General features: G+C 38.9%; 1 protein-coding gene across 1 annotated transcript; it reads right to left on the bottom strand.

Annotated features, from left to right (window-relative positions):
* Positions 1 to 5235: 5235 nt before the first annotated feature.
* Positions 5236 to 13891, bottom strand: LOC135529951 (mucin-5AC-like). The gene is made up of 14 exons (XM_064958353.1): positions 13796 to 13891; positions 13311 to 13633; positions 13044 to 13108; positions 12572 to 12768; positions 11195 to 11472; positions 10997 to 11058; positions 10315 to 10460; positions 8476 to 8828; positions 8207 to 8271; positions 7751 to 7932; positions 6944 to 7182; positions 6257 to 6318; positions 5883 to 6031; positions 5236 to 5485 (listed from the first exon to the last, which is right to left on the bottom strand). Exons 2-14 carry the CDS (start codon positions 13488 to 13490, stop codon positions 5400 to 5402), a joined length of 2064 nt encoding a protein of 687 aa, XP_064814425.1. The 5' UTR covers positions 13491 to 13633; positions 13796 to 13891; the 3' UTR covers positions 5236 to 5399.
* Between the last annotated feature and the right edge of the window lie 79 nt (positions 13892 to 13970).

The raw sequence follows: 13970 nt of genomic DNA, 5'->3' as shown, positions 1-13970 counted from the left end.
TAGAAATAGCAATAGTCTAAATCCAATGTACACAATTCCAAGCAGTAAAACCCTTTCAAAATCACTTATTCCACAACTGTACAAGAGCACACAGGCTTCAGTGCCGGAAAGAGTCCAAAAAGCTACTGCAGTTTGCCTTACCACTGACTGCTGGACATCAAGGGTAACCACTTCTTACATGTTGGCCACATGTCACTTCATTGAAGACATTTTTCGATGTCTAGCTGTCTTCTGGACTGCTTTGAGTTCAGCGACAGACACACCTCAGAGAACTTGGTAGAGGAACTGTGAGAGTGGCCAGAGAATGGCAAGTGGTCTGTTGTGTTGTGTTAACCAAAGCCATGAACATTTTTAAATGGATCCATCATCCATGTCTTGCCCGCACAATCAACCTGATTGTACGAGACGCTCTGAAGGTGATGAAGCCCACTGTGGACAAAGTGAAAGCAGCTGTGGAATACTTCCACAGGAGCACAGTAGGTGCTGAAAAACTAAAGTCTACACAACATCAGATGGGGATGCCTGAGCTGAGGCCTAAACAAGACTGCACTACAAGGTGTAATTCAACATTTTATATGTTGAAGCGGTTTCTTGAGTCAAAGAATGCCATCAACTCTACCCTGGCCATTGTCAATGCACCTGTTGATGCTCTGCCCCAAGAGGAATGGGAGGTGGTGAAGGAGGTGTGCAGAGTCCTGGAACCCTTTGAGCAGGTCACTGTGGATATCAGTGGAGAGAGGTACAATAAGCAGTTAGTACTACATCATTATTTCATCCAGTATGACATACAGTTGAAGTCGGAAGTTTACATACACTTAGGTTGGAGTCATTAAAACTCGTTTTTCAACAACTCCACAAATGTCTTGTTAACAAACAAGTTTTGGCAAGTCGTTTAGGAAATTTACTTTGTGCATGACACAAGTAATTTTTCTAACAATTGTTTACAGACAGATTATTTCACTTATAATTCACTGTATCACAATTCCAGTGAGTCAGAAGTTTACATACACTAAGTTGACTGTGCCTTTAAACAGCTTGGAAAATTCCATACATTTTGTCATGGCTTTAGAAGCTTCTGATAGGGTAGTTGACATCATTTGAGTCAACTGGAGGTGTACCTGTGGATGTATTTCAATGCCTTCCTTCAAACTCAGTGCCTCTTTGCTTGACATCATGGGATAATCATAAGAAATCAGCCAAGACTTCAGAAAAAAAACTGTAGACCTCCACAAGTCTGGTTCATCCTTGGGAGCAATTTCCAAACACCTGAAGGTACCACGTTCATCTGTACAAACTATAGTACGCAAGTATAAACACCATGGGACCACGCAGCCGTCATACCGCTCAGGAAGGAGATGTGTTCTGTCTCCTAGAGATGAACGTACTTTGGTGTGAAAAGGGCAAATCAATCCCAGAACAACAGCAAAGGACCTTGTGAAGAGGAAAAACGGGGAGGCTTGCAAGCTGAAGAACACTATCCGAACCATGAAGCACGGTGGTGGCAGCATCATGTTGTGGGGGTGCTTTGCTGCAGGAGGGACTGGTGCACTTCACAAAATAGATGGCTTCATGAGGGAGGAAAATGATGTGGAAATATTGAAGCAACATATCAAGACATCAGTCAGGAAGTTAAAGCTTGGGTGCAAATGGGTCTTCCAAATGGACAATGTCCCCAAGCATACTTCCAAAGTTGTGGCAAAACGGCTTAAGGACAAGAAAGTCAAGGTATTGGAGTGGCCATCATGGAGTGGCCAAGCCCTGACCTCAATCCTATAGAACATTTGTGGTCAGAACTGTAAAAGCGTGCGTGAGCAAGGAGGCCTAGAAACCTGACTCAGTTACACCAGCTCTGTCAGGAGGAATGGGCCAAAATTCACCCAACTTATTGTGGGAAGCTTGTGGAAGGCTACCCAAACGTTTGACCCAAGTTAAAAAAAATTCAAGGCAATGCTACCAAATACTAATTGAGTGTATGTAAACTTCTGACCCACTAGGAATGTGATGAAAGAAATAAAAGCTGAAATAAATTGTTCTCTCTAGTTCTCTCTACTATTATTCTAACATTCCACTATTGAAATGAAGTGGTGATCCTAACTGACCTAAAACAGGTAATTTATACAATAATTAAATGTCAGGAATTGTGAAAAACTGAGTTTAAATGTATTTGGCTAAGGTGTATGTAAAGTTTCGACTTCAACTGTATGTATATGAGCAGTAGATGAGAATGTAGTATCAGTAGACAAACATGAACCTGAACTAATAGGTAATGTTCTCTCTTTTCAGCTATTTGACAGCCTCAAAAATTATACTCCTGTGTAAGGGTCTGCAGCGAATCACAGCCAGCCGCCAGGGGAAGCAAATGTAACCACAGGACAAGTGACAGAGTTGATGGACACCCTATGTTCATCAATAGACAGAAAGTTCCACAGAATGGAATATAAATACGTGCTATCAGAAACCGTTGCACTTGACCCCAGATTTAAGAAGTTAGCCTTCAGTGATGCCAATGCGATTGATGAGGCTCTTCAAAGAATAACCTCAGCAGCAGGGAGGGACAGCCCCAGGTATACTTTCAATGCACATGTGTAATAGCATCCTTTTTTTACATTTATTTACATTTGTCAGCCTGCTGCAGTTTTGCAAATTATTATTTATTTTTATTTGATATGGTGCAATATTCTATTATGCTGTTCAGATTGTATTATTGTTGAATGGTTAGATTTATATGCACTTTGTTTATATACATGAAAATGTTATACTTGTACATGTTTAATAGCATTCCAATGCATTTGTAAATACATTGTAGTTAAGGTAGAGTATGACTTCATTTAATAATTTAATTTGAATTGCTTTAACAACAATCATAGTCAAACTGTTGCAAAATGTTTGACTTAAAGAGCTGTTTGGGTGCCAAAAGAGACATCTCTTTTTGGTAAGCTGAGCCGAATGTGCGGGCTCATTGAAAAGAGCCAGGATTGCTCATCACTAGAGGGAAAGCGGACGGAGAGTGAGTTGGCTGAGAGGCAGCCTCACTACTGCTGCTCCGCTTCCTCCCTCCCTTCAGACTGACCATCAGATGCAACAACATTGCCAGGGCAAATTGAATCATAGCCAATATGCAGTGATAATGCCTACTGCACAAACCTGATTGCTACAGAATTGTTTTTAATTGTTTAATGTTGCATAGGTTTAATATGTTTTTTAAGTAATGTTTAAAAAAAGGTCTGAGGGGAGATCTGGGCTTGCATTTTGAATCATTCACTTGTATGCATGTGCAGTGGCGACCCATGATGAAGGACCCGTGGGGCAGTGCAATTATAGAAAAACTATATCGGGGCTTATCGGCCATTGGACACGAACATTACACAATAGGTTGCAAATCGCAAATTCAACAGTAAGTGGTTTGGAAGGAATCGGTGGCTAACTGCAAGTATTGCAAAGCAATTACTAGCCTGCTACTTAGTGGAGTAGGTGTGTGGGTTTAAGGGTCTCTTTTCCAAGCTTAAATGGATAAACATTCAAAATTGGCCATGCTGTCAATCCAGCGTGACTTCTGCCTCGCTCAAAACAACAGAAAACTCAGAACTGGGAAATCTGATTTCAGAGAGTTCAAGACAACTGGGAACTCTGAAAAAACGAGCTCAGACTGGAAGAATACATTTTCAACGGTCATGCAACTCTGAATTCCATGTCGTTATCTCAAGCCTCTTTCTAGAGCTCCGACATGAAGATCACTGACATCATCATGATTCAACCTTGTTTTTTTCAGAGTTCCCAGTTGTCTTGAAAGCACCATAAATCCAGAGAATGCAAGACTTTGATGACAAAGTTTGATGAAAATGTTTTCCCACAAAGGACTGCTGCGTCACCTTCCTGTTCAAGTGAGCACAGCACAACAAGGTGAGTCCAAAAATGTATTGTATGCTGCTGCATAAATTATGTAATATGGGGAAAGGAGGATACCTAGTCAATGTATTCAACTGAAAGTCTTCTGTATTTAACCCAACCCCTCTGAATTAAAGTGTTGCGGGGTGCTGCCTTAATCGACATCCATGGTGCCAGGGGAACAGTGGGTTAACTGCCTTGCTCAGGGGCAGAACAACAAATCTCCAAGCTTCTCAGCTTGGGGATTTGATCCAGCAACCTTCCGGTTACTGGCCCAATGCTCTAAACACTAGGTTATGCCAGGGAGATATGTATTCTGTAGCTAAGAAAATAATACTACATGTATGTTGTGTAGTAAGTTGTTAGTAGCTCATGTGCCTCACCCTGATAATTTGGTCCAGTTTCCCCTTCTAATTTTGCCTACTCTTCCTGACTTGGTGGTTAACATGTAGCCTATAACCTGTTTTAGAGAAAGGTAATCATTTAATATTGCCAGAGCTTTCATTATCTGCTCATATACCCCTGCTATTTATCCTACGGTTCTGACTTGGTGTGCAGGAAGAATACTGTAAGAACGGCCCATGTTCTGAATTCTGTTACTGTACATTTCAAAAGTGCTGAACAAATTGTTACATTGACTACGTCCGTCCTAGCGCTCTCATTCGTGTCATAATCAAAATGATGGATTGCCTCTTATCCACTCGTCGTCCCCTTATGCCATAGTTTGTACATCTCAATTGTCAGTAGAAACCACATTTGTTTAAGCAAGTCAGCCATATCAGCAATTTGTTTTTGAAAGGCACTAAATGAGGCTGAATGAACTGTTTCGCTGCCAGACAAGGCTCCGCTGATAGCCAGGTGTAGAAGTGTTAAGCTGTTGGGACTGCTGTTGGGACTCTGCTGTTTGGAAAGTTATGCCCTAACAGTGTGTGGGCACCGTTTGTCACTGTTACAGTGCAATTCATGTATTGTTTAGTGTTGTGTTGTATAGTGGGTTTGCTGGCAGCTATCTAAAAAAAATGTTTTTTGCCCCACCATAATTTACATGATAAAATTGCCACTGTGCATGTGACATCATTAGACATTTATAAAACGCATAATGTACAATATGCAGAACAACCAAAGAATATCTGATCATGGAAGAACGTCAACTCTTAAATTTAAATATATTTCCTGCCACTGATGAGTACAAATGAGTACAAAATGACTGGGATGCACTTCTAAATTTTTTAAGACATTATATAATAATCTGCTAATCCTCATTTTGTTGGAAAATAAACTTTTCAATGTAATGTAAGACAAAGTAAATGTACCACAGCAATAAGCTCCAATTGATTAGAATAGGTTTATTTCAATTTGAATGATGATTATAATAACTATAGCTATAATGAGAATCAACTTAGGTTAACAAATACTGATTAAATAGGTTGCCATTATATATGATGGGAGTGGGGGACATGAGGTAAATACATTTTCAAAGTGAAGATATTTCATACTGCTGCTTGCTGCTGAGACTAGCTTGACAGCAGCAGCGACAACACCACCAGACAGGAAGCAGTGAAGAGACTGGTCTTGCTGCTTATTCCACTTGAGGTCACAACTGCATAGATAAAGAGAGGGAAAGTGAACATGAAAGGGAAATATGTATTTGCCAACCTGTAACATGATTATTGTGAATAAGGCCTGTACATATTTACTGTTAAATATTTACACACACATACACATGGATTTAGTACTGTAGATATGTGGTAGTGTTGGAGTAGGGGCCTGAGGACACACAGTGTGTTGTGAAATCTGTGAATGTATTGTAATGTTTTTAAAATTGTATGAACTGCCTTAATTTTGCTGGACACCAGGAAGAGTAGCTGCTGATGGGGATCCATAATAAATGCAAATAATGTTACTGCTACAATAACCTTGTTTTCGCCATATAGACCCTCTAGATAATGGCATACAAAATATGAATTTACCATAAAGCATGGACAATATTTTTTTACCTTCACCACTGACAGTAACTGACGTGGGGTTGATGTTGAAAGCTGTGATGTTTTGTGCAGCCTTTATCAACACGGTGCCAATTTCCTTGGAATTTGGCACAGCGGAGGAGCTAAATGCTAAATTCATGGTGTTAATGATTGATCCATTTCTGCGAACAAATGAGAGATTGTTTTAATGACAGTTGAGCCTTGCAATGCAGAACTACAATATATTTTCATAATGAAATATTTATTTATTTTAAAAAGGAATTTCTTCCTCTTGTTTAATGATGTAGCATGTTTATATACATTTTCATGAAATCTGTATACGGTTCTTTGGCTGTAGAATTCAATTAATTAAAATCAACATAATCAATTGAATGCAAACAAATCACCTGAATTTTATTACTGTCAAACTGTTGAAAGAGGTGAAAGCTGATCGATAGAAAGGTTCAAGCTGAAAAGCAAAAAACATGTAAAGTTTAAAGTACATTTTTTTTAACCTTTATTTAACTAAGCAAGTCAGTTAAGAACAAATTCTTATTTACAATGATGGCCTACCCGGCCAAACCCTAACCCAGACTACGCTGGGCCAATTGTGCGCCGCCCTATGGGACACCCAATCAAGTCCGGTTGTGATACAGCATGGAATCGAACCAGGGTCTGTAGTGACAACTCAAGCACTGAGATGCAGTGCCTTAGACCACTGAACCACACGGTATTCCATACATACTAGTCGTATGTTGGAGATACACATGGTATACACCGTCCAACCAAATGCGTACTTGCAGGTTCCTTCTCGACAATGCAATAACAATAAGAAATAATAAAATATAAGAATATGAACCTCAAGTAAATTGCTCTGTAGTGTATAATATTAGCCTTATTAGCATAAGGCGCAATTTATAGTCAAATATTTGCACGTGTTTTGGGGAAGGGGGGATTGGGGGGAAAGTCTTTACATTTTGCAGTATTTAGCAATCATAATAAGAGTCAACTGAAAGGTGTTTATTACTGTATTCTACCCCTCTCATCATGTCCTTCCCACATTTGTGTTCTTCTCCTTCCTTCAGGAGGCTCACCTGTGTTTTAATCAGTGATGCTCGAGTTTGAAAGGCCTGAGAGGATGAGGTTGATAGGTCGGAGATAAATGTCTCTCCTTTGGACGTGAACTCCACAGACACTGTAGTGAGTGTATTTGTAGCCACAGAGGTTGTGGTGGCAGCAGCAGTTGTAGTGGTTGCAGCAGCTGGGACAACGGTTGTGATGACAGGACTAGCCATTGTAATTGTGGTGGCACCTGTGGATGTATTTGGGACCCCTGTGAACACAAAATGCAAACTTGAATTCGACATTTTAATATCAAAACCTTTTTAGCAACATTTGAAGTTAAAATGTAATGTCTCTCCAGGATTGTCTCTTATTTGGTGCAATATACTTGCCGCTCAAATTAGAATATTATCCTAAATGCAATCATAGGTTTAAGGAACGCAACAGATTGTAATGTTTAATGTATATTATATGAAACAACAGGTTCTTGAGAAGGTAACCCTTCACCAGGCATTTATAGTATTGCTTTCCAGTGTATGTATATTTTTTTAAAGAACTGAAACCTACGGTATGAAATGCACTTCTGGAAATTCTATCGAGCAACAACTTAATTTGACGTAAGCCGAGGAACCAGTCAAGCTATGCAAGCATGTTACTACAGAACAGGCGATAGGAATAATCAGGGAAAGGATGCATTTCTTAATTAAACTGATATTCTATTGCCATAGGCTTACCAGATTTAAGATGCACCTGCCTATTCATTCATTTGAGTTGCTAGCTAGCATATTCATGCACATCAATGGACAGTTTTGGGAAACCCATTGTATAGGTTTACTTACTAATAACAGTGATGGAGTCCGGATACACAGAGAAATTGAAGTTGGAGTTTGGATTGGTCACAGCCTCTTTCAGTGTATTTTCAATGTCATTACTCATCCTAGATTCTGCGGAGATCTGTTGGAATACCACTTCCATTTCCACCTGTATTTCTGCTGGCATAAGGGAACGTCGGGACACAGGTCTACAAAGGGCACAAAGTTCAGAGGTCAGATTAAAAGGTGTCTGAAAAGTGGTTAGTCAGGCAATGTGTAGCCTGCACCTTAGGTTATATTAAACTACCACCACAATGGCAGCAACAGAAACATATAATAATGACAGGAATGTTGATTGATGGAGCTGTATAAAGGTAATGTAAGGTTTAAAATAAGGCTCATTGAGAAGGACCTTGCCAAGATATTAGTGACATTAAATCATAGTATTTATGGAGATAGAATAGTAAAAGCATAAAATATTACAAGAATGCAATGACGATCGTCTGGATGAAAATGATCCCATATTTTGATTGGTAGATCTCATCACACTGTTTGATAAAAGAAGAGACAACATCAATGGACAAAGGTCTAAATAATGTTCTACACACAAAAACCAACCACTTCTGTATTATATATTTGTAATTTTGTTTACAGTAAGCTTGATATTAGGGAAATAAAGAACTCTATCTGACCATATTCTCAGTAACAATCCGAACAAAGAAATACAGTGAATATATGATCACACGACTTACCTCTGAAGTAATGGTTAGTGCAAGTGTTTGAAATTCTGTGCTTTCAGTGTTGGTCAATGCTGGTACATATACAACTTCAATTGTGAGTTTTAATGTAAACACGACAGGATGTGCAGTTGTTTTGGTTGTTATTGGCGTTGTTGTTGTTGTAGTAGATGGTGTTAAGGTAGTGGTTGTCTTGGTAGTCTTCATGGTTAATGTTGATGCTGTGCTTGAAACTGTAGTTGTGGGGGCCACAAATGTTGTTGTGGTTGCAGGCCCAGTCACAGGAACAGTGGCAGGTTTTCCAGTTGGTTTTGTGATGGTTGTGCCAGCCTCAGTAGTTGTAGTAGGAACAGCAGATGTATGGCCACCTGAAATAAAATGAAAATGATCTCTTATTATTAATCCTTAAGAGTCTACTGAGGCAGCCGTTCATCGATCTAAGTAACATCATAAAAAAATCCTCATCAAAATCCATCAGTTTAAACTAGAGATTTGTGCCAATCCACTGCATCCGCTTATGTTGGCCTTCCGCATTAGCGGTGGAAGGTGGCTGAGCTACAGCAGTGTTTGTCAGACCATGAGACATCCTGAATTGTGGTCTTCTCAGAGAAAAGCTGAACGTTTTGACCCCACAGGACTCATCTGAAATCTGTAATGCTGATGTTCCACCTTCTCTCTGTAGCGTTTGCACCGTTTGGGCTACCAACTCGTATGACACTTCAAAACCTTACTCCTCAGTATTTTGTTTTTGAGTGTATTTTTGCCATTTATGAATGTGTTACTCAATGTGTTTCTATGGGCAATAGAAGTCATGGCCAGATTCATAATTTTATCAAATAATTTGTGTATAATAATTATACCCAAAGGGATCCTAAAATTCTAAATCAATTAGATAAATGATCCATGATATGACCATATGACTAGGTAGAAAAAGTACTTTTGTGTACTTGCAATATGATTCCGCTAGCGGGACACCTCAACAACATCCGGTGAAATGGCAGAGTGCCAAATTCAAGCTACAGTATTATAAATATTTAACTTTCATAAAATCCCAATTGTAATACATCACAATAAAGCTTAACTTCTTGTTAATCCTGCTGCTGTGTCAGATTTCAAAAAGGCTTTACGGCGAAAGCACACAATGCGATTATCTGAGGACAGCACCCCGCATACAAAAGCATACAAACATTTTCCAGCCAAGTAGATTAATCACGAAAGTCACAAAAGGCGGTCACAACAGGCAGACGAATAGATCCAAATAGTACCGGTAAAGTTCGTCGAAACATGTCAAACAATGTTTTTTAATAATCCTCAGGTTGTCTATTGTCTTTATAATCCATAATATTTCAAACGGACAATAGCGTATTCAATACAAAGGAAAAAGAACAGAGGGTGCTGCCGGTCGCGTACACAAAAAGCTCTTGTTCATTCCAGCGACCACTCAGAAAATGTTGTCATTCTTACTAATTTTTTCAGAATAAAAGCCTGAAACAGTGTCTAAAGACTGTTGACATCTACTGGAAGCCATAGGAACTGCAATCTAGGTCCCATCCGTTTATATGGTGGATAGGCTTTCAATGGAAAAACACTCATTTCAAAAGAATGCCACTTCCTGGATGGATTTTCCTCAGGTTTTTGCCTGCCATATCAGTTCTGTTATTCTCACAGACATTATTGTCACAGTTTTGCTTCTGGGCCTTAGTAACAGGCAGTTTACATTGGGCACCTCATTCATCCAAACTACTCAATACTGCTCCCGGTCCCAGAAAGGTTAAAGGAAAATAGTCAGATAATATAGCAGTCAACCTCTCGATAATGGATTGCAAAATATACATTTAACAGATAAGGATTTACCTGTGCCATTGACCTTAATTGTGGTGGTGTCAATGTTGAAAACTGTGATTTTCTGAGCAGAATTTATTAAAATGGTCCGAATCTTCGTGGAATTGAGGACAGAAGATCTAAATGCTAAATTCATAGTGTTGATGATTGATCCATTTCTGTGAATGAATGAAAGAGAGAGAAATATGTTAAAGCTACATAGAGAAGACTGGCAATTGAACCATTGCAATGCAGAACCATATGAAGATTGTTCCATTTTCATAAAATCAGATATTTCAGTTGTTTGGTGTGTGTATATTAAATAAGTACCGGGATAAATGTCAATAACAAATCTGTAGTAGTAAAGGACTAAAATCTATGAGTGAAAAACATCGTTTTTTTAATGTTGCAAGGTGTGTGTTTTACGTGTGGTTCTTGTTCGCGGGGTTGACATTACAACAGTTCATATTCCAGCAACTATGTTTTTTGGATGATGTAAGAAAGCAGTGCTAAGACATTTCAGGCATTTCTGAGCCGCGTCCTTCAAAAGTCACAAGGATATTATCGTCAACATCTGCATCTTTAATCATTTGTTTCTACATTTTGAATAATAATCATGTTTATCACAATGTTAAGTAAAATGCACATATGGTATTTTGTCTGTAAGATTGAATTCATTAAAATCAACATGATCAATTGAATGCAAACAAATCACCTGAATTCGGTCACTGTCAAACTGTTGAATGATGTGAAAGCTGATTGATAGAAAGGTTCAAGCTGCAAGGAAAAAACTGGTTAAGTTTAGACAAACAATTCACATGTCAACAGATGTCTGAATGTGTATGTTACAGTAATCCCCCCCTCTCATCGGGACATTCACACATTTGTGTTCTCATTCAATCAGGAGGCTCACCTGTGTTTTAATCAGTGATGCTCGCGTTTGAAAGGCCTGAGAGGATGAGTTTGATAGGTCGGAGGTAAATGTCTCTCTAGAAGTGAACTCCACAGGCACTGTAGTAAGTGTAATGGTGGCTGCAACGGTTGTGGTGGATGGAGCGCTTGTGGTGGTTGGCGTGGTCATTGCGGTCACAGCAGTTGTGGTGGTAGGGGCAGTCATTGTGTTCATATCGGTTATGATGATAGGAGGAGCCACTGTATTTGTTGTGAAATTTGTGGTTATAATTGGGGTCCCTGTGAACACAAAATGCCAGAAATGCAAGCTTAGTATATGAGCTGATCGTTTTTAGGGCTAATGAACACTTTTTAAGGCCTTAAGTGTTAATTAGCTTATTTGACACATTTGAGTACTGTTAACAGTCACATTGAAGTTTAGCTACCTTTGTTGGTGTCTTGCCTAAATTGCTCCACAAATGTATTGCGAATGTGTGAATCACTGAATATTTGGACGTTTAACTATTTATGTAAATTCAGTGTTTTTATATACACAGCCCTTTTGTCACAGATCTATTGTTTTTGCACTTGTACCTATGGTCAGATGACATGACAATAGAGCACTTTGGCCACGTACATCAATGGTGGCTTTGGCCTTCAAAAGAACGATGTATATCCAGAAGGTATCTCATCCCTACTGTAAATTCTGATGTTGGATCTTTGATGTTATGGGGCTATTTTGCTTCCACTGGTCCTGAGATCCTTTTAAAGGTGAATGGCGTCATGAACTTTACCAGGACATTTTAGCAAAAAACCTGGTTGCCTCTGCCAGAAGGCATTAACTTGGCAACAAGTGAATCTTCCAGCAGAACAATAACAAAACACATCAAAATACAAAAAGAAATAGTTAATTGACCACAAAATCTATATTTTGCAATGGCCATATCAGTCTCCGGACTTGAACCCCATTGAAAACCTGTGGTTTGAATTAAAAGAAGGCAGTCCATAAGCGCAGACTAAAAGGTACTAGGATCTGGAAAGATTCTGTGGAATGGTCGAGATCCCTCCCAATGTGTTCTTCAGTCTCAAAACATTTTAGAAAAAGTCTAAGTGTTTTTTTCCTTGCAAGGGGAGCGTGATGGAGTATTGAAAACAGGGGATCATATCTTTTAGAGACTTTCTTTATTACTTGTCAAAAAATCTCTTTCCCTGAGCAATTGTATTAGTATCAAATAATATCATTTGTAAATGTTTTTGATCACACAATAAAGGTCAGTATTTGTGTAATTTATTTTACATCGTCTTTTTTGCTTATTATTTTTCAAGGGATCCAATAATTCCGGACCCCACTGTATGTCAACGGATAATTTTGGTGAATCCATTTCATAGGTTTACTTACTGATAATAGTGATGGAGTTTGGAACCACAGAGAGGTTGAAGGTAGAGTTTGGATTGGTCACAGCCTCTTTCAGTGTATCTTTAACGTCAATGTCCTTGGGCATAGTTGCATTAGCGATAGTTGCAATGGCGGTGTCATTGAACACCACTTCCAGCTCCACCTGTGTGTCTGCTGCCATACGAGAATGGAACACTGGTCTGCAAAGGGCACAAATTTCAGATGTCAAGGGTCAAATCAAAAGCTGACTGGAAAGTGGACAGTCATGCATGTCCAGCTTGCACCAAAGGTAATAACAATATCATCACAATGGAATCAACATAAAAAATATTCCGATGACAAGAATGTTGACTGGTGAAGGTTTTTAAAAGCAATATAATGCTTAAAAGAGTATTTTGAGAAGTATTTTTTCAAGCTATCGCATAAATTGAATCAAGCTACTTTAGAGGTAGAATAGAATAGCATAGAATATTACATGAATGAAATGACAATCGTCCGGATGAAAAGAATCCCATATTTTGCTTGATAGATCACGTCACACTGTTTGAGAAAAGAACAAACAACATTCATGGACTATAGAATAGAATGAATAATGTTCTACATGCAAAAAAAAAACACATTTCTGTCACTTTATTTAAGCTTGATATGAGGTAAAAAAGTAACTCTGTCCCAGTACGTCGACCATATTCTCAGTAACAATCAAAAGAAAGAAATACAAGAAAGATATGATCACAGGACTTACCACTGAAGTAAAGGATACCGCAAGTGTTTGAAATTCTGTGCTTTGAGGATTACTCAAAGCTGGTACAAAAACCTCTTGTATGGTGACTTGTAATGTAACCACTGCAAGATGTGCAGTCGTTGTGGTAGTTGTTGTCGTAGTAGTAGAAGTAGTTGTTGGAGTTGTGCTGGTAGTTGTCATAGCCAATGTTGGTGCTGTGCTTGAAACAGTAGTTGAGGGGGCCACAGATGTGGTTGTAGTTGTATAACCAGTAACAGGAACAGTGACGGGTTCTCCAGTTGGTATTGTGATGGCAGAACCAGGTACTGTGGTAACAGGAACAGCTATTTGTTGCAGGGGTAGTTGGGAAAAAAAGGACACTCTATTACTATTTGAAAGGTGCTTCAATTGAAAATTGTGCTTAAACTGTACTGGTGAAATACTAGTGTGTGCCTTTAAAGTACTATTCTCTGAAATATGTGCAGGTTGCATAACATATCACCAACCGACTGAGATGGAAGTAGTGGTTGTGATTCCTTTTGTTGTTGATGTTGCAACAGGTGTAGATGTTGTACTTGTCGAGACATCTGTGGCTGTGCTTGAGGTCCCTGTGAAGAGAAAATACCAGTAATGAGAGTTCATACATTGTAAGAAATTTCACCGATTTTGGTGGGCTAAATG

This window comes from Oncorhynchus masou, unplaced genomic scaffold (genome assembly GCF_036934945.1).
Source record: "Oncorhynchus masou masou isolate Uvic2021 unplaced genomic scaffold, UVic_Omas_1.1 unplaced_scaffold_1216, whole genome shotgun sequence".
NCBI classification, from domain to species: Eukaryota; Metazoa; Chordata; class Actinopteri; order Salmoniformes; family Salmonidae; genus Oncorhynchus; species Oncorhynchus masou.
This window is presented reverse-complemented; position numbering and strand designations above follow the sequence as displayed.